The following is a 24,530-nucleotide window of genomic DNA, read 5'->3' as shown; positions in this document are numbered from 1 at the left end:
GACAGCTCCCCGCGGAGAGGCTTCGGGACAGTTCTGGCGGTTCTGCTGCTGTTCAGGGGTTTTGCTGCTGTTCGAGGGTTTTGCTGTTGTTCGAGGATTTTGCAGGCTGGGCAGTGGAAACTGTCTCCCCTGGGCTGTCTCCTCTGGTGACAGACTTATTGGGGGTGGGGGGTTCGTTGTGTGGCTTTGACTTGCTTTTAGGTTTCCAGCGGTGAAGTGCTGCTGGTGTTTTAAGGAGAGATGAAGCTGAAACCAGTCAAGTCTGCCTTTCCTTAACCAGCAAGGCTTGACTTGGACCGTGAGAGTAATCGTTGGAGCTGTTTAATTGAACTTATAGTTTATTATATGGTCTGAAACACTGAGTTTGACTGCCGCAACATTGTGCTCAGTTACAGAGATATAACGGTGACCACAAGAAGTTGTCAGGAAACAAAAAAGAAACATTGTGCTAAGGAAGATAATCAAATAAAGCCTTGTGGTATTTTGAGTAATATAGGATGGCTGAGTGTACAAACAATGTTCAAATTCACTTTCTGTGCCTGTATTCATATAGTAATGGTTCACCTGGACACCTGCGTGTACTCAGTATTTATGGGATTTGGGCAGTTCTTGGCTCATCTTTCCTTTAGGGACCGTTTCAGCTTCGCTTTTTCTTGTAGAGCTCGGCTGTCACTGTGCCTAAGGTTCGCAATTACAGTGTTTCGGCAGAAGAATATCACAGAAATATTTAACTTTTGGGAGAAGTCTGTTTCGTCGGTTGATGAGAACGATGGTTCAATTTTCCACTTGCGGCAGCAGTTTGTTGCCTTTGAGCAGCACTGCCCAGAGGTTTGAGTTGTGTGCCTGATGCTGACTGCGTTTCAGAGCAGCAGGATTTAACGTGAGCGCAAGGCCTGTGAAGTCTTGCGGGATGGAATCTTTTATTTCGTGCCTTGATATTTCATGTGGCAAATCATGGAGGGAAAAAAATATAGCTTGTTCGTGTTTGGAGCCGTGCTCTTCTATTCCGAACAAATAATCTATCTTTAGATTTCTAATCTAAAATATTTTATCTGTTTAGCTTATTTTTAGAAGATGATTGTTAGCTCTCGGAGTGTGACTGTTGGTTGACACCAACTGTTGGCTGGATTTCCCCTTAAATAAATGTGGTGCAATGACAGCAAAAGCACTAATATTGTTCTTTTCAAAATAAATTAATAAACTCATTTTCCTGACAACTCTCTTGTTTCATTTTTAAGTTTAATCATCATCGAGTTGCTGGAATTCCCTTGTTAGCAGGCATATTCAAGAACTGATAGACTTTGGCCTCTTATTTGACATCAGTTGTGGAAATGCTGACTTGGAAGGACCCAGCTGGAGTGGAAAACACTTTGTGACAGTTCAAGGAGGCTGGTTTTCAATAGGGGGAGAACTCCTGCACCTGCTGCTGTGGCTTTCCGAGGAAGAGGCTGCTTTTGTGCCTGCTGCTTTACATAAAAGGTCTATTTTGGGCCTGTTTAAAATTTGGAAGCAGAACTGAGGAAGGAGGTGGTATTTGGTGCTGACGTGTTGGTTTTGATACTGACACGGAGGCTTCTCCGTTAGCGTGAGTGGTGGTTTTCCCTGGGAAGCAAATGTCATTTAAGCAATAAATCACAATACAATAGCCAGAAGTTATTATTAAATCTCACTATGTATGCAAAATAACACTCTGGCACATCACAGATCAAACTGTTCTCTTTTATTTGTTTATTGGCAAGGACTTGGTGGTTAGTTGACAGATGCCCTCCACTTTTCCTTACCATAACAAGTCCACAACCTGTTTTAATAAAACTCAAGCCTCTTGTAGTCCAATCCAGATGAAATTCCGCGTCTTGTTCTGGTTTCCACACCTTCGTGTTCTTATACCTTGACCTATGATGCCTGATAATAATAATTATTATCAGGAGGATAACTGGGGAGCTGCCAATTTCTCCTGTACTCTGTTACTCCCAAACTGTTCTCATTTGTTCTCTTAAAATACACTTCATACACCTACTGCTGCTGATTTAGAATTGGGCACCAAGAGGTGGGTGAGCAAAATTAGTGTCTGAATATAAGACGGCACAAACTTTTTTGCACGTTTGGTCTCTGGGATGGTTACCCATCGGTGCCCTTCTGGTGGGACACAGCGAGGTGAAGCCTGGGGAGTGAGATGTTGAAACTCGGTTGTGTTACGCTGCCGAGTATCTTTGAGTAAAGCCTCTCCCTTCAAACAGCTGCCTTGCTGTCTCAGCTTTTCGGGGAGAATAGATAAAAAAAATCCTTAGAGATAGGAAATCAAAGCTACAAAGCTGCTGAGTGTTTCTTTCTGTTCATTTTTCTGGAAGAAACAGTTTCTTCTGTCGGCCATACCCACCGTTGCGACTGGAAGTGGTGATGTAGGACAGGGATGGGGAAGGTGACTGGGCATAGCTTGGGCGCTGTTGGGGTCAGCAGGGAACGGTGCGTCCTCTTCCCCCGCCCACCCTGCCAGCGCCGGCATCCTTGTGTGCGGGTGGGTGGCAGGGATTCGTGGGTTCCTTTTGCCATCCTCTGCAGCAGCGCTAGTCGTCGCTGAACTTGAGAAATCATCATTTTAGTTGGCTGCAGTGTGCTGTGATAGGCTGATGGCCTCCGCTCCCACCTCCCCTCCAGAAATAAACTCTGTTGCCAGAGATGAAGCGTCTGCGTTCTGAGAGGTGAAGTTAGAGTGACTAATGAAGTGGAGTTGGATAATCTGTTCTTCCAACTCGCCCATTCACATCACTGCGTGAAAGTTTTTGTCGTCTGAAAATTTGAAATCATTTAATTTAAGGATTTCATAGACTTGTGTTCACGTCCCTTGGTTTTGTCACAGGAAGAATCAAGGGCAGAACCAGCTGTGGAGGCAGAGCTGTGGTTCTGTTCTGGTTGCCTTCAGGTTTGTGTGCAGAGGGGATGTGGTGTGACACTTCACTGCAGCAGCTTGAACGGGTCATTTCTGTGCATCAATAGATGTTCTCTGTGGCCAGCGAGCCTCACTGACAAACTTCAGGGACTTGACTTCCAGTGTATTCATGCGTATTTGCATTACAATTTTTATTTTTGGTTTGAATTGGCATTAAATTTTCACTCTGAGCTTTGTATTGATTTGTGGGGGGGGCAAAACGATGCAGATCTCTGAAGTCTCTGCCCATGAGGCTGATGACAGCGGGTGCATTTTTGTCTGCTGTGCATTATGTGCCAAAACTCTCTACTCCCCAGCTTGTTGCAGACACTGCACTGTGTTTGTTGTTATTATGCAAGTGCCTGTTTTGATCCTTCAGTTTTGCAGAATTGCATAAACTCCAGTTGACTCTGTGGTGACAGAACGGGAATGCCTGTGCTCCGGTTCTGGCAAATCCTGCGTAGCATTAGCAGAGCAAACAGTCCAAACTGTATGGGCAGCTGAGGTTAGAATAATTTAAAGGTTAATGAGCCTCTGACTGGGACAGTGATTGTTAAAGCGGCTGACCTGTTGCTGGTATAAAGGAGAAACGTTTGCAGTGTTGGAATGATTTCCTTCAGTTTTCCTATAGCGATGCTGATGCTGTGATCTGGCTGCTGCTGGAGGACTCAGTCCTGAGGATGCAGGAGATGGGACACAAGGGAGAGGATTCTGTTCTCAAAACTTTGATTTGGAAAGAGCATGGGATTTTAATGGTCTTATCTTACACCTATACGACATACTCTGAGTGTTGTGCTGCTGTTGTGCTGCGTACAACTGACATATCTCTTGTTCTGTTGCAGTGAATCTGAAATCCTGCACCACGACAAGCAGTATGAGCCTTTCTACTCTTCCTTCGTTGCACTTTCTACGCATTACATCACTACTGTGTGCGGTCTAAGTAAGTGTTCCCCCTCCTCGGCTTGTCCTGCTCTTGTGTTATGACTAGGATGTAGTACAGTAAACTAGGACTGTTGTCCTTTTGGTGTTTGTCTCAAGCCCTTTTTCTGAATCAGACTTTAAGCCAGAGTGTACTGGCAAAACGTCGGTTCAGATGGAAAGGGAAACTTGTTGCTAGGAGTGTTTGGCCAGCAGTTATGTTACTATCTTGGAATTAGTGATCAAAACATTGTGACTCAAAATATTTTATATTATTTTGGCTGACAGAATTTGGCAATTTCAGCAAAAAAGTGCTTTTGGTCAGCTTGTTTCATGTGCTTCAGTGCCTCTGTCAGTTTTAAATAATATTGCTGGGGAAGGCATTTTATCTATCTAAATTACCTTGTCTGGGTAGGAGGTATTATCCTTGCTCTACTGACACTTCTTGGGTTACATATTAATGAAACTGAAACTATATTGGATCTGGGTGTTAGACGTGATAGACTGTGTATGCGTGCGTGTCGCGTAGAGTTCTGTTTTATTGAAAGCGTTAAGAACGTCATACACTGAATCATTTAAAACGGAGTGATGCAAGCATCTGCTTTTTTCAGTACCAAGAAACCAATTGCAATCAGTGGCAGCTGCTTGTAAAGTCCTGATTGAATTCTCACTGCTGCGTCTTGAGAACCCAGACGAAGCGTGTGCTGTTTCACAGGTGAGCATGGGTTTTGGCCACGTGGGCAGTGTGAAAAATGGACTTTGGCCTCTAGTTCTGAAATATTTAATGTCGCATAAAGGAAAATTAATGAAATTCTTAAAATATTTAAGGTATACCACTTCAGCAGAGACTGATACCTGCTGGGTCTTCCCTCTGCGTTCTTTTCTCAGAATTTCAGCTTGTGAGCGAGCTGAAATAAAGGTGGCCTGGAGGCTTGGTTAAGCAGATCTCTGTTATTTCTGTTGCTGTTTCCTACAGTCTGACTTGGTTTTGTGTAACAACCTGTATCAAAACTGTTTGTTGAGTTTTAAAGATGGATTCTTCCCCAGTTGTATTTCCCAGTTTCTGGGAAAGCTTAAATCTATTTCAAAGAGGAAAGGCATGTGAGAAGTGTTCACATAACATAGCTTCTGATAGGGCCAGCGTTAAATCTTAGTGTGTCATAGGAGGAAGAGCTTTTCCAGGTGGTCTTCCATGACAAGCACATAGGACAGTGTTAGCGACCTGAATTATCTGCAATTAATAAGCTGTCCCGATCTTTGGTGTAAGATCAGCGTGGATTCGAGATGCTGCAGCAGCCTTACTAGCTGAAGTTGCAGTACTCTTAATGCACCTGCTTAGAATAAACGATATCGAGGAATAATTGGAATCAAGAGAGTTTAGATTGTACTTGATGTCTTTTTCTTTGTAGAAACACCTCATTCTGCTGATAAAGGGGCTGTGCACGGGCTGCAGCCGCCTGGATCGAACAGAAATTATTACCTTCACGGCGATGATGAAATCGGCCAAGCTGCCTCAGACTGTCAAAACCCTCTCTGATGGTAGGTGTTTTAATTTATGGTTGTATCACTGCGGCACTTGAGTTAGGCATAGGAAACACTCTGGTTTTGATGTATGAAATGATGTTTTGCTGTTTCCCCTGCAGTAGAGGACCAGAAGGAGCTGGCGTCCCCGGTGAGCCCAGAACTAAGGCAGAAAGAAGTGCAGATGAACTTCCTCAATCAGCTGACATCAGTCTTTAACCCTAGAGTCTCGTCATCACCATCTGTCACGCCAGAAACACAGGTAAATGAACAGCCCTAGAACAGAAGCAGTCTGAACTTGAGCATTAATAACATCGGTGCAGGCAAGGACAGAGGGCAGTGAGTGATAGTTTTTTCATACATATGCGTAAAGAAAACCTTTCTTAAGTATTTAAATCCTACTTGCACGTTGATGAATGGCAAATGAGAAAATACTGTTTGCGTTTTATTGGCAATAGGAGTTTTATTGCCTCGTGGAAGTTAATGTGCAGTGATATTCGTAGCTCTTTTGAGTTCTGCTGCTGGTGTGCCTTGCTCCTGTGCAGAGACGTACTGCAATACCGTGTATTTTTAATGCTTTCATGATATATTTAGTATGTCCTTGCTTTTAGGTGGAAGGAGAGAGTGAGGATCAAGCTGCCACAGATCAAACCTCTGCAGCAAAGACGAAAAGCATCTTCATTGCTCAGAATGTAGCCAGCCTGCAAGAACTTGGTGAGAATCAGCTTTTTAGCATTGAGGGGGAAAAAAAATCCTAGAGCAAATGACGTTCCAGTGTTACACCTTACAGCTCTGAATGGGAAGAAACTTTCTGACCTAAAGCGTTTGTTCTTTAGGACTCACTCAGTTGCATGCTGATGTTACCAAGGGAGGTTGTGGCTGTAAGGTTGTTTTCCTCATTGCAGAGGAGATGAGCTCAGTGTGTTTCTATGCAGGAGGTTTATTTTGGGGAAAACAAGGTGCATGACATAAAATAGCCTCTGGGATGAATTACTGAGCAGGCGTGAATTAGACCTGATGTGCCACGTAACATGCGCACAGAGCTTTTGTGACATCCGTTATGAGTACTGGCTGAAAACTTCACCGTCTGCTTTGTGTGTTGTAAACTAGTATTTATCCTGTTACCTCATCTACGATGACATTTTCACACCACAAAGAATAATTAAGTCAATTATCGATGGCCGTTAGATCTCCTCTGCTTAGCAGCTCTCCTGTGGAACTGTTAAAATAACATTGCTGTTTTTGTTCGGTAGGGGGCTCTGAAAAATTGCTGAGAGTGTGCCTGAACCTCCCATACTTTTTGCGATACATAAATCGATTTCAGGATGCAGTGTCAGCCAACTCGTTTTTTATTATGCCAGCCACGGTGGCAGATGCCACTGCTGTCCGCAATGGGTAAGTGTCTGTTGTCTCTCTTCTTTGCTAGATGCTGGGTACACTGTAAGAGAGAAAAAACTGTGCTAGCTCTCCAATATCGGTTATTGTGCTGCTACTGTGAGCTGTCGGGTGTGTACATTGCCTTGCTGAACCTTACCATGTATTGTTACTCTAGATTTCATTCACTGGTAGTAGATGTGACCATGGCACTGGACACTCTGTCTCTGCCTGTCCTGGAGCCCCTGACACCCACACGTCTCCAGGATGTGACTGTTCTTGCTCTCAGCTGTCTCTATGCAGGTGAGTGGATTCCCTGTATTTTCTCTGGAGCTTTAAGTTGCTCTCGCTTTTGCTCTGCTTTGTTACCTGCGTGTTTAAGGCTCAGCCCACAAGTAACCTTTATTTCTCATGAATTTGAAAGTTATGCAGCATACTGCATAGTATGGTGGCTGGGTTAATATGAAAATTGTTATAGTGATGCTGAAATTCTGATCTGTGAATGTTCTTGTCAGTATCAAGACTGAGTGACTCAATGTCTTCTTAATAGCCTGTAATTTCTACTCTTTTTTATGTTCAGAGCATAATATATTTTTGCAATGCTTATGGCTTCAGCTTAGTTGGTTATACTCCCAAATGAACCTTGTATCCCAGGAGTGGTTTAAGCACACCAGAATCCTGAGTGTTTAGTTGGTATGGGTAGGATTTTAAAGAGGTATGGCAGTCACCTATGAAGATTGCCTTAAAAATGGTATTAAATTACCTGATAAAACATTTCCTCCTTAAATTGTTCTCATGTGTTTCTGTAGGACAAAACTTTACTCTTTTGGGGGTGCTTCAGAAAGATTTTTCAATCTGTCAGCTGTAATATTGAGTATTCCCACCTCCATCAAGTTTATGGGCATGTTTGATTCCGCTCAGTAGGAACATTGAGTCCTGAGATAAGCTCTTAAAAAGAATCTTACCTCCACTTGTTTTCACTCAGGTGTGAGTGTGGCAACTTGCATGGCCATCCTGCACGTGGGTAGCACTCAACAGGTACGAACTGGGTCAACAAGTTCCAAAGAAGAGGATTATGAAAATGATGCTGCTACTATTGTACAAAAATGTGTAAGTAGATGAGAGACCGTGTTTGTTGTTTTCATTGTTGGTAAATGAAGTGTGTAGAATTTGTAGGTATTTGGATTGCAATATCTATTCTTTCCAGGCATTAGACTTGCTGATAAAGGAAGTAATGGGGTAGCTAATTGTAGAGGGCAAAATACAATTTTATTTGGAATTTTAAAAGTGTGTGTGGTCGGTTTTTGTTTTGCTCCCAGTGAAGCACCTAATGGTACCATGGTTTTGGATTTATTTGCAGCTTGAAATCTATGAAATGATCGGACAAGCCATCAGCAATTCACGCCGTGCAGGGGGTGAGGTAAGATTTGCGTCTCAGGAAGCTTTTTCGCTGTTTTTATGCTGGTACATTTTTGGCATTTGGATTGATACTATTTTTTTCTTTTTGGTGACGACTTCCCCCCCCCCCCCCCCCCCCCTTTGGCCCACCCCCCCCCCCCCCCCCCTTCACTTGTGACGTGATAGCATTATCAGAACTTCCAGCTGCTCGGGGCTTGGTGTTTGCTAAACAGCCTCTTCCTCATCTTGAACCTCAGCCCCACGGCCTTGGCTGATAAGGGAAAGGAGAAAGATCCATTGGCTGCTCTTCGCGTCAGAGACATCATTGCTCGTACCAAGGAGGGCGTTGGGTCTCCCAAACTAGGACCTGGGAAAGGGTATGTAAATACCCCACCGAAGAAATCATTGTCTGTGTATCTGACCATGCCCAGCAAGCAACTACTGTGGAGTCTTGTTTGGTCTCTTGAAATTTTGCCCACATAAGTCTTGAATCTTGGAAGAGAAATTGTCTTCTTCAGTTCAGCAAAGCAGTCACGTCACTCAATTTAATATATATTTTTTTTTTCCCCCCTGGTTACATTGTACCCTTCATGTTTCTGTAGGCATCAAGGGTTTGGTGTTCTGTCAGTTGTGCTGGCAAATCATGCTATCAAACTGCTGTCATCGCTCTTTCAAGATCTGCAAGTGGAGGCATTGCACAAGGTACGTAGGTAGCGTGTACATTCTTGTGAAACATTTTGCCTTCTCCACTGGAACCCACTTTAAAATGATCTTTTCGATGCTGTCCTCCAGGGCTGGGAGAGCGATGGGCCACCAGCAGTGCTGGATATCATGGCTCAAAGCACATCCATACAGAGAATTCAGCGGCTCATCGATTCTGTGCCACTCACTAATTTGCTGCTGACTTTGCTATCTACGTCCTACAGAAAGGTAGGAACTGCTGCGCAGTGGCTGTGGCTGAACCACTCCTACTAAGGGTCATCTGCGTGGAAAATTCTCACTTTACAAACTGTGACTATGCTAAGAAGAATTTAGAATTTTTCTTTCTGAAACTGTCAACCAGGGCCTCTCTCTTTCCTCTTTTCAGAGGCTCTTAGTTTGACAAACTTGTTGTAATAAAATTTTTCTGTAAGCTCAGTGGTATTTGTGAGTTTAGTGAGAAGATGAAATGGCTGTATTCAAAACGGGTGCTTTTTTGTTACATCTGTTACTTGGAAGTGTTGCTTATAATCCTGGCGTAGATTATTTATTTTCAACCATCCTGTGTAATTTTTAGTACAGCTTAAGGGGGAGAAGCCTTGCAAAACTGTTAATAAATTAGTTGAGACAAATTTGGTAGAAGAAAATTAAAATGCATTAGGACGTTGCTCTTGTTTTCAAATTCTTATCTTTCATAATCCTGAAATTTAACTTATTCTGCTGTTCTTCTAAGGCTTGTGTCTTGCAGCGTCAGAGGAAGGGCTCCATGAGCAGTGATGCAAGTGCCTCCACTGATTCGAATACTTACTACGAGGATGATTTTAGCAGCACTGAGGAGGACAGCAGCCAAGGTAATAGAGTTTGCAGCAGGTGACTTTAATCAGGATTTTATGCTGTCTTTCAGATTTAGTAGAGACCTGGCTACTGGGCTCTTGCCTTCTCGGGCTGGAATGTCATGTAATGCTGAAAATATGAAACAGTTTGTGAGATCTGTTTGGCAGAAGTAATGCTGACTGTACTCTTTGATGTAAACTGAAGCCAGAGAGGCTGGGATTTGGCAGTATTTGCTTAAGAGGAGAGTGGAAATAACTTATTCTTTTTCCTGCTGGACTGCTGTAAAAGTGTTTAGCCTTGTGATTTGGGAAGGAAGAATGAAGACAGCAGATGCCTTAGCTGTGCTCACTGAAACTATTTTCAGGCCTTTTCTCGTCCAAGTAGTTTGCATAAGGTAGTTGCTTATAACACAACGCCTTTGTTTGTCCTGCCTCCTGTGTTAGATGATGACAGTGAACCAATCCTTGGGCAATGGTTTGAAGAGACAATCTCTCCAAGCAAAGAGAAGGTGGCCCCACCGCCACCCCCTCCACCACCGCCTTTGGAGAGCTCGCCTAGAGTGAAAAGCCCGAACAAACAGACTGCTGGAGAGAATGGGAACATCCTGGCCAGCCGCAAAGATCCTGAATTGGTACGGGAAAGTCGTCAGGGTTAGCGAGATAACTGCTGTGCTGTAGCCTTGTTTACTTGTCAGCGGTTAGCTCCATTGATGGGCAACATGATAAATGTCAGGGATCTGATGTTCATTGCTGATGGAGAATCAGTGACTGTCCTGGCTCTTAATAAAGAAGTTTTCTCTACTCTTCCCTCAGGTGGATTGTCACCGTATCTGTTACTGCCAGGGAAGCAGAGACTGAAGATAGTATCTATTTGGGTTACAGAGGGAGAGGGAAAATGAGGGCAGAGCTATAACGAAATGACTTGCTGATGGAATGCTTTTAGTTCCAACTCCATTGGGTAAAGACAGAAATGAATTGTGTAGTCGAGAAGTTAGAGAGTTGCAGCCTTTTGAGAGAATTGTAAAATTGCTCCTGATACAGAAGACTGTAGTGAGCTGGATTGTGATGAGTAAACCTGTACTACACTGCCGGGGCGGAGTTAGGGGACTTGATTTATTTCGCTGGCAGTTTTGTTTTTGTTGAATGTTGTCTTGTGGTCCCTTTGTTTTTGTTGCTCCTATAGCGTATATCTTTTTTCTTTTCAGTTTTTGAGCCTAGCTTCAAATATTTTGAACTTTATCACTTCTTCTATGCTGAACTCCAGGAATAACTTCATTCGCAACTACCTGAGTGTGTCTCTCTCGGAGCAGCACATGGCTACACTGGCCAGCATCATCAAAGAAGTGGATAAGGATGGGCTTAAGGGTGAGTGACCAGAACCCCTCTGTTAGAGAACACAGACTGCAGGATTTACAGCTGCATGTTTTCTTAGTTTCATGCGGAAATTTTAAATGTAGGAGAGCAATGGTAATAAATAGCTTGATCCCTGTGTTGCAGGCACATCCGATGAGGAGTTTGCTGCTGCACTGTATCACTTCAATCATTCCTTGGTGACCTCAGATCTTCAGTCCCCTGCCTTGCAGGTCAGTCTGTGGTTGAATGTATAAATAAAACAAAGAATTAATGATGTCTGTTAATGTCTACATGGACTCTGCACACCTAGAGTAGTGTGTTGATGATTCTGTTTGGCCCTAGAGTGTAGTCTTTTGCAAACAGAGCTTGGAATATTTAGGATGTAATGAATTGGATGACCTTTGCAGTCATCCAGGACAAAAAGTCCTGCAGAGTGTAAACTTAACATCTAAGAGTTCAAATTAATCCACTGGACTTTGAAGGTGATGAAAGCTGAAAAGGAAATGAGTTTGTATATTTTATTTTGGAAAGTTGCCTCTGTCCATGCATTTTTCCTGCAGTTTTGCTTTGCTGTCAGGGCTGATGGCAAAAGGCCTTGGAATTCTCTAGGGAGAAAATCAAATTAATCCTTCTGCTTTCATGTGCTGACTTCATAGCCTGTAGGTTTCTTTACTAGGTCATGGGCTGACCTGACTTCACACTGTAAGTAGAGGTTATAAATCTGCTTACCAATCAGTGAATTCATTCTCTATACTTTTTGTTGACTGCTTTCTACTGTAGTTAAAATACTCTGTGTTTTTTTAAAGCAGTTGGACTTTTCAGAAATCTGCCTTTTTACTATATTTGAAAAGAAGCAAGCATTGCTATGATCAGTCAAAGGGTGGTTCTTCCGAATTCTTAGATACTGAACATAGTAGCATAAGCTCTCCTGCTGTGATATTGCAGTAAATGAGTAGAGCTCATTAATGCCATTTTTTCTGCGTTGGCATTGAATTTGAAAGTTTGTTGTGTTTTAGGTGGCAGTGACAGCATAAGTGTCCCCCAGTAGCTATAGCACATATTTGAGATAGGAGAGAGATTGCTGTGTGGACCCTTGCAAGCTCTGAGAGCCCTAGTGTTCATTATCATCTGTATGTTCAGATCATGCTTTTAATTAAAGCATCAGGCAGGACTTGCCTCTTTTCAACAAGCCTCTGTTTTGTTGCAGAACACACTTCTTCAGCAGCTGGGAGTTGCTCCTTTTTCTGAAGGTCCGTGGCCTCTCTACATCCATCCTCAAAGTCTGTCGGTGCTCTCACGACTTCTCCTGATTTGGCAGCATAAAGCCACTTCCCAGGGAGATCCTGACGTTCCAGAATGCCTTAAAGTTTGGGAAAGGTGAGATGATTTTATGTTGAGCTGAAGGTCAGTTGTTTCTTACCTCTCCGATTTCCTGTAAAGTGAAAATTCTCTGGGACCAGCGTAACGTGTGTGTGTATGTTCTCTGAGCAGGGATGCTATGGGGTGCTTGGAGCAGCAGAGGGTCAGTCTTTTGTGTCGCTGGAGCCCCTCACCTAAAGCATAGGATACGAAACCTAGAATCAGGATTTAAGTGGGTGGAGTCTGAATTACTTAGAGCAATACTGGGTTTAAAAAGGGAAGGTGAATGTCTTATTTATAGCAGGTTTCTGGTAGGTTCTGTTATGATGGTGCCAAGATCTTTCAACTCTGTTCCGTTACCTGAATGTGAAAGTCTCTGATAGGGTTTAGGTGACTGAAAGCTGTAGCTGACAGCCTGTCCTGTGGTAACAAAAGTTTGTATCTCTCTTTCTCCCTTCGAATGATCACATTTTCCGTCAAATGTATTTGCTGCTAATTGAATTTACGTAGATTTTGCTGTTTGCATAGTCTCATTCCAAAACATAATGCAGTGAATAATTTGCAAAATTGCCAGTATTGGAAGAATAAGCAGAAAAATATGATAATGAAAATGTTTCTCTAACCTCTGGTTAAAGAGATTTTAAAGAGGGATCTAAGCAAGGAGAAGAGTAAACTTTATGAACTTCCTCTCTTATTGTCAGGTTTGTGGGCACACTGAAGCAAAATGCCTTGCAGGGGACCCTCCCCAGTGACACAGAAGATCTGAATGTTGAACATCTCCAGCTGCTGCTGCTTATTTTTCACAATTTCTCTGAGAGGGGCCGCAGATCGATCATGATGCTCTGTATCCAGACAATTGTGGAGCTGACAGCGAACATGGATACCCAGCAGTGTTCTGTGCCGCTTATCGTGGCACGTCTGCTCTTGGTGTTTGACTACCTGCTCCATCAGTATTCCAAGGCCCCCGTGTACCTGTTTGAACAGGTAAGATTTTGATATCATGTTCTGGTGATCGTTTAGTTAGTCACTGAACAGACATCTGTAACAGGCAATCATTTGGTGTGTTCTGGTCTCTTTGTGGCCTTTGCGAATAAGTCGGTTTTGATGTTGTTACCAGCTTTTGGAGGATACCAGGGGTGATTTTTTGTTTGTTGTTTTTTTTTTTAACTTAGGTGCAATATAACTTGCTGACTCCACCCATTGGCTGGGTGAGCGGATCCCAGGACAGTAGCAGGCGAACATCTGTCCCGCTTTATCATGGGTTTAAAGAAGTGGAAGAAAACTGGACCAAACACTGTCCATCAGGTAAGAAAGAAAAGGAATTTTTGATTCCAAGATTTGCTTTCACAAATAAATGAGAGCCCTTCCTTTGCCCTGGTGTGGATACCTTTTCCTAGTTTTAATGGGCATAGTACGGATAAGATGCATGTAATGATGCAACAAAAGTTTTAATAAACAAAATTGTTGTCATCTAGGAGTATGCTACAAATAATTCAAAATAAGTATGTATTTATTGTGCCAGGATTGTAGGAGTAGGAAAACCTTGGCTGCATGTACCATGGGTTAGAGAATGTTTAATGTGTCACGGAGCTAGCTTAGTAGAATCTGGTAGCAGTCTTAAAACGTGAAAGATTGTGGGGATGGGGGAGAGAGGATAACACTGCCTAATTAAAACTATCACTTTGAGCATTTATTTTCTGTCCTCACATTCCAGATGCAGTTCCACAGCCCAGGTTCTACTGCATCCTGTCTCTAGAAGCTTCTGAAGATGATCTGAACCGTCTAGATAGCACGGTAGGAGGATTTCTGCTTTAAAAGACCTTTCTGTAAGCCTTCAGAGGGCCGTGTTGATTTGACACGTGCCAGGGAAAACAGAAAAGAAGGAAAGACTTGATGAAGCATCTAGAGCAGAAATATTTCACCACGCAGAGAAAAGAATAGTGGCTGAATAAGATAATATGAGATTCTGTTTTGTGCCATGTCAGGGAGGTCAGGATGCAAAATCTATGAAGATGTGTTGGACTGCTTGTAGTAATCCTTGTGATTCAAATACGTGTGCTGTGGCAGAGAGCTGTATCACATCCACACTTATTTTTCAGTGCTGCTGGAACATCTGAGGCAAAGACACATGGCGTTAGAGTCGCTTTCTCATAATTTTGCTCCTTGTTCTTCCTGGTTTTTGTTTCTTCACTAAATTTGTTGTTGTCAAGGTTATGGACTTGCTTCGTGCATGCTACCTTATAACCGGTTCATCGATATTCTGACCAGGGAGAGAAACACCCGACAGAACTAACCTCCTGAAGGTTTATTTTGCATAGTTTTGATCTGTGGCTATTCTGGATACTTGAGAGAAGAGCTTGACTGTATGTAAACACAGGGCTGTGCAATTTGCAAAGCAACAAGCCTGACTTGTCATCTCTTGCAGGTTTGTGAGGTCCTTTTCTCTAGGACTATGAAGTATGATGAGCTTTACACAGCCCTGACTTCATTACTTGCAGCTGGGTCACAGTTTGATACACTCAGGAGGAAAGAGAACAAAAATGTCACTGCACTGGTAAGGCTGTTGCTGTAATGTTGTCTGTGTTGAGGAATAACAAGTTTTCAAACCCAGTATTTTCAAGCAAAGTATTTAGCCAAAGTATTCTGGACAATGGTTGGGTAATGGTGAGCTTAAAAATCCCATAGCTTATGGTAGTGTTTGTGGTGGCAGTACATCTCACATGAGTTTTTAATTCATAACATCATTTAGACTTGCTGTATGCCCCTGGTAATTCCAGGAGGTTTGGCTAGAATATGATGAAGCAGAAGAATTTTGCATAACCTTTCCTTTTTCTTTTCTCACTCCTCTTTGTTGTGTAAGTTGTTTTATTATGAAACAGAAACATGAACACATACACTCTAGTATGTGTTCATCTGATTTGGCACATGTACAGGAGTCTTGAGTACCTGATGAGATAATTTCAACAGCTGTAATGATTGAAACTACAATCTTTATTAATTTGTCCAACTGTACTTCTGTTTAGGAAGCCTGTGCACTTCAGTACTACTTCTTGATACTGTGGCGGATACTAGGGATTTTGCCTCCATCCAAAAACTATATGAATCAATTGGCTATGAACACCCCAGAGATGAGTGAATGTGATATCTTGCACACATTGCGCTGGTCTTCCCGTCTGCGGATCACATCTTACGTCACGTGGATCAAGGTACAGCCTCATCTTTCTTAGGAGTGTTTTGTAATGTTGTTGATAGTAAGAATGTCAGTCTCCTGTTCTGCCACGCTGACTGTGTGTGGGATTTGTTATGTGGGCATGGTGGTGAGAAATAGGAACTTGTGTCTGTGTTTTCCCAAGTGTTCTAGCCTGGTAATTGGCAGAGAAGTTAATTATAGAACACTTCTAAAGTGTTGACAGGTCCTTTTTTGGCTTCTGTAGGATCACCTTACCAAGCAGGGCATGAAAGCTGACCATGCTGCTTCCCTCATTGAGTTGGCCTCCAGCAAGTGCAGCTCAGTGAAGTATGATGTGGAAATAGCAGAGGAATACTTTGCTCGACAGGTAAGGTGGTGTGGGTGCTATTGCGCATATGGAGCTTCTATTTTTATGGAATAATTTGCGCTTACCATTACTTCCCTTTGTATTTTAAGATATCTTCTTTCTGTGGTGTTGATGGCACAACTATTCTCCAACTGCACGAAGTTCCCAGTTTACAGTCCATTTACACCCTTGATGCTGCAATTTCCAAGATTCAGGTTTCTCTAGATGAGCACTTTTCCAAGCTAGCTGCAGAAACGGATCCACACAAGTCTTTAGAGATAACCAAGAACCTCCTGCCTGCTACACTGCAGCTTATTGACACTTACGCTACGTTTACCAGGTACAGTCCTTTGGGTCGCTGGGAGGAATACAATTTTCTTCTGTGTATACGGCTTTCTTTGTATTTTATTTGTTGTTTTCTTAGAGGTAGGTGCTTTTTTTTCAATAGTCCAGTATAATTACTCTAACTTATGTCCTCTAGAGTGTCGATTGTTTTAAAAGAAGAATAAAAAGTAGCTTCTCAAGTCACGTATGTGAAGTTGTTGTTTCTAAGTAGCCTCTTTGTCTGATCTTTCAAGACTTCCTTGCAAGCTTGCAAAATGAGCTTTTCCTCCAAAGATGAAACCTCCTCTTACTGCTCTCTAGCGTAGTGCTACTTCAGGTTACTTCATTGAGATAATATTGAGACTGTCAGACCATCAAGAAAGAGACATTACATTAAGAGTCTGAAGTCTTCTAAACTCTTGCTAGAACCTATGTAGAAGAAAGCAAAAGTAAATCAGCTTTTTCTTTTGAGTGGGCGCTTTTCCTGGTGAGTAGCTTAGAGGAGATAAAAGCTGAGAACTCCTGTAGTGGTATAACACGAAGTATGGGGCATGACTTCAGAAGTTTGCTTGTCACTATATTGACACACTTAGTTCTGAAATGCAGAGCTGTTAAATGAATCCTTTTCATCCTGAATGCAGATCTTACTTGCTACGGAGCCTTTCTGAAGAGGGCTCTGCTGAGAACAAACCCTCTGAAGAGAAGTTACGAGGTTATGCTGCTGTCCTGGCCATTGGATCCAGCCGCTGCAAGTCTAATACTCTAGGTGAGGGTACTGGATAGTTCAGATTTCCTTCTCTGTATGGGTGAAGCTTTCTACAATGCTGCCAATATTCAATTTCAAAGCTGTATGCTGGCTAATATGTTCTCAACCATTTTGTTCAAATGAGTGTGTTATCCTGTCAGCAGCAGACTGGAAAGTCTTTTTCTTTCAGTGTCCCAACAACTGAAAAAGTTAATTGAAAGAGTCACTATCTTGTGGTCTTATCTGGCTTACGGAAATGCTTTTATAACCATGCTGGTGCGCCGGTGGCATGGCATAATATGGGGAATCATGAATGTTGATATATTGAAGACTTCTGCAAATTAGTATTTTTGCCATGTTTCCTGTTGTTTTATTAAAGTGGAAGAAACTGTGAAGCTCTTGCAAACTTTAGGGATGATTTTGACTTTAGAAAAGCATGAAACTGGTCCTCGGTAGAATTACAGCTCAGCTTAGCTACAGTTGGGTCTTGGTCAAATGATCTTGTTTTAGACAGTGTAGAAGGATTCTGGTTTTGAACAGGACCCGTGAAATTACTCAGTGACTGTATTAATAATTCTGTATTAATTGCAGGTCCAACACTTGTCCAGAACTTGCCATCAGCCCTCAGTGACTGTATTAATAATTCTGTATTAGTTGCAGGTCCAACACTTGTTCAGAACTTACCATCAGCTGTGCAGACTTTATGTGAATCATGGAACAACATCCATACAAATGAGTTCCCAAACATTGGCTCATGGGTGAGTCCAGCCTCGTGGATTGATCTGGTGTGATCTTAACTCCCATCAGTTGCTGGGAATGGCAGGTGGTGTGTCTTTCTGTTAAACGGTTCTGATTTTTTTTGTGTGTGTGTTTCTCAATCCCTAGCGCAATGCCTTTGCGAACGACACGATCCCTGCAGAAAGCTACATCAGTGCGGTTCAGGCCGCCCACCTCGGTACTCTCTGCAGCCAAAGTCTACCTCTTGCAGCTTCCCTGAAACACACCCTCCTCTCCCTGGTCAGACTCACTGGGGATCTCATTGTGTAAGCGATGGGTTTTATATTGTGTTCTTGCTGTATAGATCTGTCTGCTCTTCTGAGTGTCTGTCTTTGTGAGACTATTTGGGTGGAACACTTAGTGAACTGGAGCTGGGTTTTGAACTAAGCTTTCAACAGAGTTACTTTCAGTTTACAGTTCTAAATTCTAAATGAATGAGAAATAGCCTTTCTGTCTTGATGTGATATCTCTGAAAGTCGGACTAAAAGAGAAACTTTTTGTTCTTTTTGTTAAATAAGTGTTGAAGAGACTGGGATATCAATTGGAGCAATATGTGCATGATGTTTTCAAAGCTTAAGGAAAAAGTGAAAGGAAAGAATTATTTTTTTCCCAGGACTAAGATATTGTGAAACAAAAAAAATAATTGTTGACACTGCGGACGAGTCCAAAAGCCATACTATGTCATAACATGACTGTGAAAATGTTGTGGCTGTATATACGCAAAAGTAACAAGTGTAGAATTTTCCAAATGAGGAGCATTTTTCTGAGGGGAAGAATGTCTGGGTCCGTGTATTTATCCTGGCTTTTAGAAAGAGTTTTTATCAGACTTCCATTCAGACTTGTGCCTTACTTGTGTGACTTCTGATTTATCCAATAAGGGCATTCTCTGATACATCATACAGAGAATTCACTTGTTTTCTTTTCTTTTCAAGCTGGTCAGACGATTTGAACCCACCACAGGTGATCCATTCCCTATTGCCCCTCCTTTTGGAAACCAGCACAGAGAGTGTGGCGGAGATAAGCTGCAACTCCCTGGAAAGGATCTTGGGCCCTGCAGAATCAGATGAGTTCCTGGCACGTGTTTATGAGAAATTGATCACAGGATGCTATAACATACTGGCCCATCACTCTGATCCAAACAGGTAATGGGCTGTGTGGCTTGCAGTTCTCATCCAACAAAGCTGCATACTCTGAATTACTCCAGGATGTTTAAACATCAGTGTCGGTTCTTGAAGAGCACAATAGAAGGGTGAAAAATCAGCTTATTTTTATCTGTTGAAGACTTCTATACTTGTAGACTAAAAGGACAAGATATTCTATTCTCATTACCAGAATTTTCAGCACTGCCACTCAGGCAGTGTGGATTTTAATCATCTCTTGTAACTCTGGATGAAGCATGTATATATCTGGATAGTTTTTTAAGCAAATAGAAAATTATGGAAATACAAGTGCCAAATCAAAGCTGAAGGTGCCAACCTAAGTTGCTTTATATTCCTTTGTCTCTGTTCTTGCTGTTTGTAAGGATGGCTAATCCCTGCTTTATCATAGCAAACTAGCACGATCTGTGCTTCCCACCCCTTCATCGCTGTGTGTGTAGAGAGAATCAGCTTGATGTGCAGATTCTGCCTGTCTGAAACATAAAACTATTAGGAATGATGACGTTGTGTCTTTTTAATGCTGATCCTGGAAGGTGCTGGTAGAGAGTGTAAATGTAATTGGATTTTCCTTGCAGGGTGCGATGTGGAGTGGGGATGAGGAGTAACACTAGAAGAGAATCGAAGTGCAGAAAGAGCATCCATTTAGAGGAATTTGTAATGTCAGGTGTCTGAAAGGTCTAGATTATTCCAGATATCTGACAGTGTAACTTGCCTACAGCATCATGTGCCACTTTTTTTCTGAACATTTGGTGGGGTTTATATATGTTTATTAGTAAAATATTTTACTCCTGTCTCTTGAAAGGAGAGCTGTTTTCAGCCAGTGGGGAGTTTATTAGACCTGTATTAGCAAAACTGATCACTTCTTGGCTTTCAAAATTGTTGATATTGCTCTTATATATTCTTATTTAACATACGTATTTTGATCCTCAGTGGCCTGGATGAGTCCATCTTGGAGGAATGTTTGCAGCATCTGGAAAAACAGCTGGAGAGCAGCCAGGCCCGAAAAGCCATGGAGGAATTCTTTTCAGAAAGGTGAGCTCATCCTCAAAATTGTAGGCCAAGGACTTTATTTCTCTTCCTTTTTTCTCTTAGCTTGTCCTATCAACACCTAAGTGATGTTAAGGCCATTGCACAGGAAAAGACAAAACCATGTAAGGATAGGATACCCTTCAAGCAGCGCAGGAGAGTGTGAAAAGACTTTCTGTGTGGGAGAGGACCTAGGTCTTTGTCACTCCAAGTGAAATATTTGGCAAGTCCTCATGGTGATCCTCAGTGGGGGGGAATCTTGCAAGATGGTTGTTCTGTCAAAGGCGTTTTAAGGAGGTTTTCGGGAGATGCTGCTCTGTAAGGCAGTTGCAAAATCCCAGATTTTGTCAGCGCTTCCTCGGGGCAATAGGGTGATAATTTGAAGGGTGGAGGTGGGGTGTTGGCCTGACTTAGAATTAGGAAGGCAAGTTGTGATGGGAACAGCGTAGCATAACTACAGTGGTGTGAAGAGAAATGAGGGTGAACTGGAGGAAAGGTTTTCTCTATTAGAAAGCTGACTGTTGTCTGGTTTTGCTCTCTGTTTGTTCAGTGGTTCAAAATCAAAGCAGTCTGGTGGCTGGCTGTTTCACCTTGTTAACATGAAAGGGAAAAATAGGCAAGAAAATCCTGAATTTTGATTTAGAAACCAATACAGGCCCTTTTGTGACATGATATGGGGAGAATACTGATACACTACTCGGGAGCTCATGAGATTTACAGGTTTTAGTCTGAGCTAGGCATTTACTTCTTGTCTGAAAGCAATTTCTGTGGCTTGGCTGCTGTGCTGAGCAATATTATACAAACAATTACTGATCTTAAATGTGAGGGCAGGCATAACTAAGTGCAAATGAAAAAAAGGAATGTGTCTTTTACAAAGGTGACTTAATTTCCCCTCTCCATATAGCGGAGAACTGGTCCAGATCATGATGGCAACAGCCAACGAAAACCTCTCAGCGAAGTTCTGTAACAGGGTGCTGAAATTCTTCACCAAGCTCTTCCAGCTAAGTAAGTGTTTGAATCTCTTCTGTCCTGCCTTTGTCCACCTTCTGCTCTTGTGTTAGACTGCAATACGAAGGTGCTTGAAAGAAAAGCTTTAAAAGCAAGTGGAGTGACAGCTTCCCACTTTAAATGGCGAGCTGTCTCCAAACGCGACCACTGTAGCAGCTCTCACTCACTAGTAATTTTCTCCACCAGCTGAGAAGAGTCCCAACCCCAGCCTGCTGCGACTCTGCGGCTCTTTGGCTCAGCTGGCTTGCGTGGAGCCTGTACGTCTCCAGGCCTGGCTAACCAGGATGACCATGTCCCCTCCCAAAGATTCGGATCAACTAGATGTTGTGCAAGAGAACAGGCAGCTGCTGCAACTCTTGACCACTTACATTGTCCGGGAAAACAGGTAAACTCCAGCCTTTGTCATTTTTGTATGCTGTTCATTTCTTTTGTTCTTTAGGTGTGCAAATTCCTCGTGAGTTGCTGATGGCTTCTTGTTGTCAGCTTTTAGATGAAGGGATCGAGGCATGGCTGTTTGCTCTGAAGGTGTTGCTGTGTCAATGCTCTTGGGGTGTGGGGCTTAGCTGTACTTCAGCAGGTGACATACTGCATCTGAAACTTTCTTCTTTTTGTTCAGCCAAGTCGGAGAAGGCGTGTGCACTGTTCTACTGAGTACTCTAATACCAATGGCAACAGAAATGTTGGCCAACGGTGATGGCACAGGCTTTCCTGAACTGATGGTCGTGATGGCAACTTTGGCTAGCGCAGGACAAGGTGCGGGACACCTCCAACTTCACGGTGCTGCTGTCGATTGGCTAGGCAGATGGTAAGAGCCAACTGTGTACTGCTGTTTGTTCATTTGCCTCACCTAGACTGATTTTTTTGGTGGGTTTTTTTCATAGCAGTTTAGGGGACAGAAGTTCATGTTTACTGATACGCCCTTATTTTTTAGTTTTTTGTTTGTTGTTTGGAATATAAAGTGTCTGAGAGAGGCTGATCTGTGTGTTGTCGTCTCTTGCACACACACGTTAAGAACAGACATATATTTTCTTTATCTTTTCCACTCTTGATGGTTTAATTATTGCATCTACAACTTTCCTGTTGCTAATGTAAAGCAAACTGAATGCTTGAATTGGTGAGAACTGAGTTTATACTTCCCAAACACTGTTAATTGTAATGATCTTCTCCACTGTTTTGTGTTACAGCAAGAAATACCTGTCTCAAAAGAATGTGATAGAAAAAATGAATGCAAACGTCATGCAAGGGAAGGTAAGACATGTGACAATTGGATAATTTCTGTGACTCTATGATAATTTGCAGGAATAAATCGCAGGCGTGAGCTGTATCAGCTCTCCTGTTTCCTTTGCATATTGGGAATTTTAAAGTAATTTGGTCAGGGGGACTGTTCTATTTTCTTGCCTTATAGCAGCTATTATAGGATCTAGGTATTGCCTCTCATTTTCATTCATCTCTACTCTATAGCATGTGACTATCCTGGAGTGCACATGCCATATCGTCTCTTACCTGGCCGATGTCACTAATGCGCTGAGCCAGACCGGTGGCCAAGGACCAAGTCATCTTTCTGTTGATGGAGAGGAACGGGCGATTGAGGTGGATTCAGACTGGGTGGAAGAGTTGGCAGTGGAGGAGGAGGACTCTCAAGCTGAAGATTCGGTAGGCAATAGTCACAGTTAGTGCTGCAAATGAGATGAAGATTTATTTTGCAGCTTCCAAATCAGAATTACTCAGGTTATAAATAAAGATTTTGTTGTTTATTCCTAATGTGAGACTGGGCGAAGAACCCTAGTTGTCAGATCTAGAAGAGAATATCTGTCATTTGTGCGTAGATCTGTTGACTTTGTGATGTCAACAGAAGTTAAAAGTTTGGTTTGTTTTTTTTTAGAAAACAAAAAGGAAGGAATGGAGTAAGATGGGTTTGCTCCTGCTGGCTTGTTTGTGAAATTAATAGCTTTGTTCTCAACACGCAACTTAGATTAGGCTTTTAAGTGCTGTTGGGTGGGGAAAAAAAAAAGCTGTTATTAATGCATTCTTTAAAATTTGTCGTTCCAATATATTATTTTTGTTAGTCTTTTCTTTTTCTTGATTCACTCCTTCAAGTTGCTGTAAAGTGTCACCATCTCCCTCCAGGTGGTTTGATACAAACTAGGTCATTCTTTTTAGCTAGGTGGTTCTAAAACTTGCTGTTCTTAAATTGTGCATTTAGTGTCTGAGGCAGGCATTCTGTTCCGTGTGCCTTTACTGTAGATGCAGCTATAACACCTTCCTAAAACCACTTTCTTCTTGACAGGATGAAGATTCTCTTTGTAATAAACTCTGTACCTTCACCATCACGCAGAAAGAATTCATGAATCAGCATTGGTAAGAATCTCAGACTTGTGTTCAGAATTTCAGCCCGATGTTTCTGGCCATTGAGAAGGAAACAAATGCAGTCTGTGGACCTTCCTGAAGCCTTGTGTTTTGCTTATTATGTGCAGGTATCACTGTCACACTTGCAAGATGGTTGATGGGGTTGGTGTTTGCACAGTTTGTGCTAAAGTTTGTCACAAGGATCATGAGATTTCTTATGCCAAATATGGATCGTTCTTCTGTGACTGTGGAGCCAAGGAAGATGGCAGTTGCCTGGTAAAGTGTCTTCATGTCAACATCCAAGCTGTGGTTTCTTCAGTTTTTAAAGCCTTTTGCAGGGGTTTCTGTTCTGCAATCAGTTATGCTGTGATGTGAATGCATCAGAGTATTAAGTCTTGAAGGCCTTGGCTTTATGATGAACCCTCTTAATTTACAGCTTGCTAGGTGGTTTATTCTTTTTTTGCACAAAATAAGTGCATTGGCAAATCTCTGTCCGAGTGAGTGCTGGGATTCTGCCTGCCTTTACAGAATTTGCAAGTTAGCCTAAGCTAGCCAGCAGTCAGGTACCACCTTTTCCCGTGTTTTCCACTAGCAGCAAACAAAGTCACTTTATGGAAGTTTTTCTCGTACTTAGGGGGAGAGTCACATGCAGGATACTGTTGTGTTATCTCTTTAAAATTGCAGTTGAAGAGAATTGCGCTCTGTTTCTTTAAAATTACGTTGATCTTGCTGCTGTTACAAACTATATTCATTTTGTTAGTGGTAAAATTGAGTCTGGTTTGGGCTTTTAACATTCCCGTGTCATTCCCAGGCTTTGGTGAAGAGAACTCCCAGCAGCGGTATGAGCTCTACCATGAAAGAATCCGCCTTCCAGAGCGAGCCCAGAATGCCCGAGAGTGTCATTCGACACGCAAGCACCTCTCCTGCAGAGAAGGCCAAGGTCACCATCAGTGAGGGGAAGGGTCCTGATGAAGAAAAACCCAAGAAGAGCAGCCTGTGTAGAAATGTTGAGGGCTGTCGAGAGGAACTGCAGTCCCAGGTATAATTATCAGCTGGCTGTTAAAAGAAGATGGTTTATGATGAGGATCTTTGGCAGACTGTCTTCGTTATCAGCCAAGTTGCTTGATTTTTATGCTCTTCTTTATGACAAGAGGGAGCATAAAAGTGGCATCTGGCTTTAAAAACCAGTTGACATGCAGCTCTTATGATGAATCCCAGCAGGAGCATCTT

At 42.4% G+C, this 24,530-nt stretch overlaps 1 protein-coding gene across 1 annotated transcript in view; it reads left to right on the top strand.

Moving 5' to 3' along the window:
• Positions 1 to 659: 659 nt before the first annotated feature.
• UBR4 (ubiquitin protein ligase E3 component n-recognin 4) overlaps positions 660 to 24,530 on the top strand; it is a gene marked incomplete at its 5' end in the record, with an annotated part of 75,051 nt that continues 51,180 nt past the window's right edge. The window contains 38 exon segments of the mRNA XM_010080236.1: positions 660 to 797; positions 3,769 to 3,866; positions 4,456 to 4,559; positions 5,254 to 5,383; positions 5,488 to 5,627; positions 5,977 to 6,079; positions 6,619 to 6,760; positions 6,918 to 7,042; positions 7,725 to 7,849; positions 8,100 to 8,159; positions 8,324 to 8,514; positions 8,740 to 8,839; positions 8,930 to 9,067; positions 9,570 to 9,687; positions 10,114 to 10,301; positions 10,875 to 11,034; positions 11,167 to 11,252; positions 12,230 to 12,399; positions 13,083 to 13,365; positions 13,554 to 13,686; positions 14,096 to 14,175; positions 14,807 to 14,935; positions 15,405 to 15,587; positions 15,816 to 15,938; positions 16,028 to 16,257; positions 16,883 to 17,007; positions 17,647 to 17,744; positions 17,872 to 18,029; positions 18,696 to 18,905; positions 19,851 to 19,952; positions 20,851 to 20,951; positions 21,141 to 21,339; positions 21,571 to 21,759; positions 22,139 to 22,202; positions 22,416 to 22,607; positions 23,242 to 23,312; positions 23,429 to 23,576; positions 24,112 to 24,339. Coding sequence (XP_010078538.1) covers positions 660 to 797; positions 3,769 to 3,866; positions 4,456 to 4,559; positions 5,254 to 5,383; positions 5,488 to 5,627; positions 5,977 to 6,079; positions 6,619 to 6,760; positions 6,918 to 7,042; positions 7,725 to 7,849; positions 8,100 to 8,159; positions 8,324 to 8,514; positions 8,740 to 8,839; positions 8,930 to 9,067; positions 9,570 to 9,687; positions 10,114 to 10,301; positions 10,875 to 11,034; positions 11,167 to 11,252; positions 12,230 to 12,399; positions 13,083 to 13,365; positions 13,554 to 13,686; positions 14,096 to 14,175; positions 14,807 to 14,935; positions 15,405 to 15,587; positions 15,816 to 15,938; positions 16,028 to 16,257; positions 16,883 to 17,007; positions 17,647 to 17,744; positions 17,872 to 18,029; positions 18,696 to 18,905; positions 19,851 to 19,952; positions 20,851 to 20,951; positions 21,141 to 21,339; positions 21,571 to 21,759; positions 22,139 to 22,202; positions 22,416 to 22,607; positions 23,242 to 23,312; positions 23,429 to 23,576; positions 24,112 to 24,339 — 5,362 coding nt within the window.

The sequence above is a fragment of the Pterocles gutturalis genome, unplaced genomic scaffold (assembly GCF_000699245.1).
Source record: "Pterocles gutturalis isolate BGI_N339 unplaced genomic scaffold, ASM69924v1 scaffold6539, whole genome shotgun sequence".
Lineage (NCBI taxonomy): Eukaryota > Metazoa > Chordata > Aves > Pterocliformes > Pteroclidae > Pterocles > Pterocles gutturalis.
The sequence above is the reverse complement of the archived record's forward strand: the minus strand, read 5'-3'. Positions and strand labels throughout refer to the sequence as shown.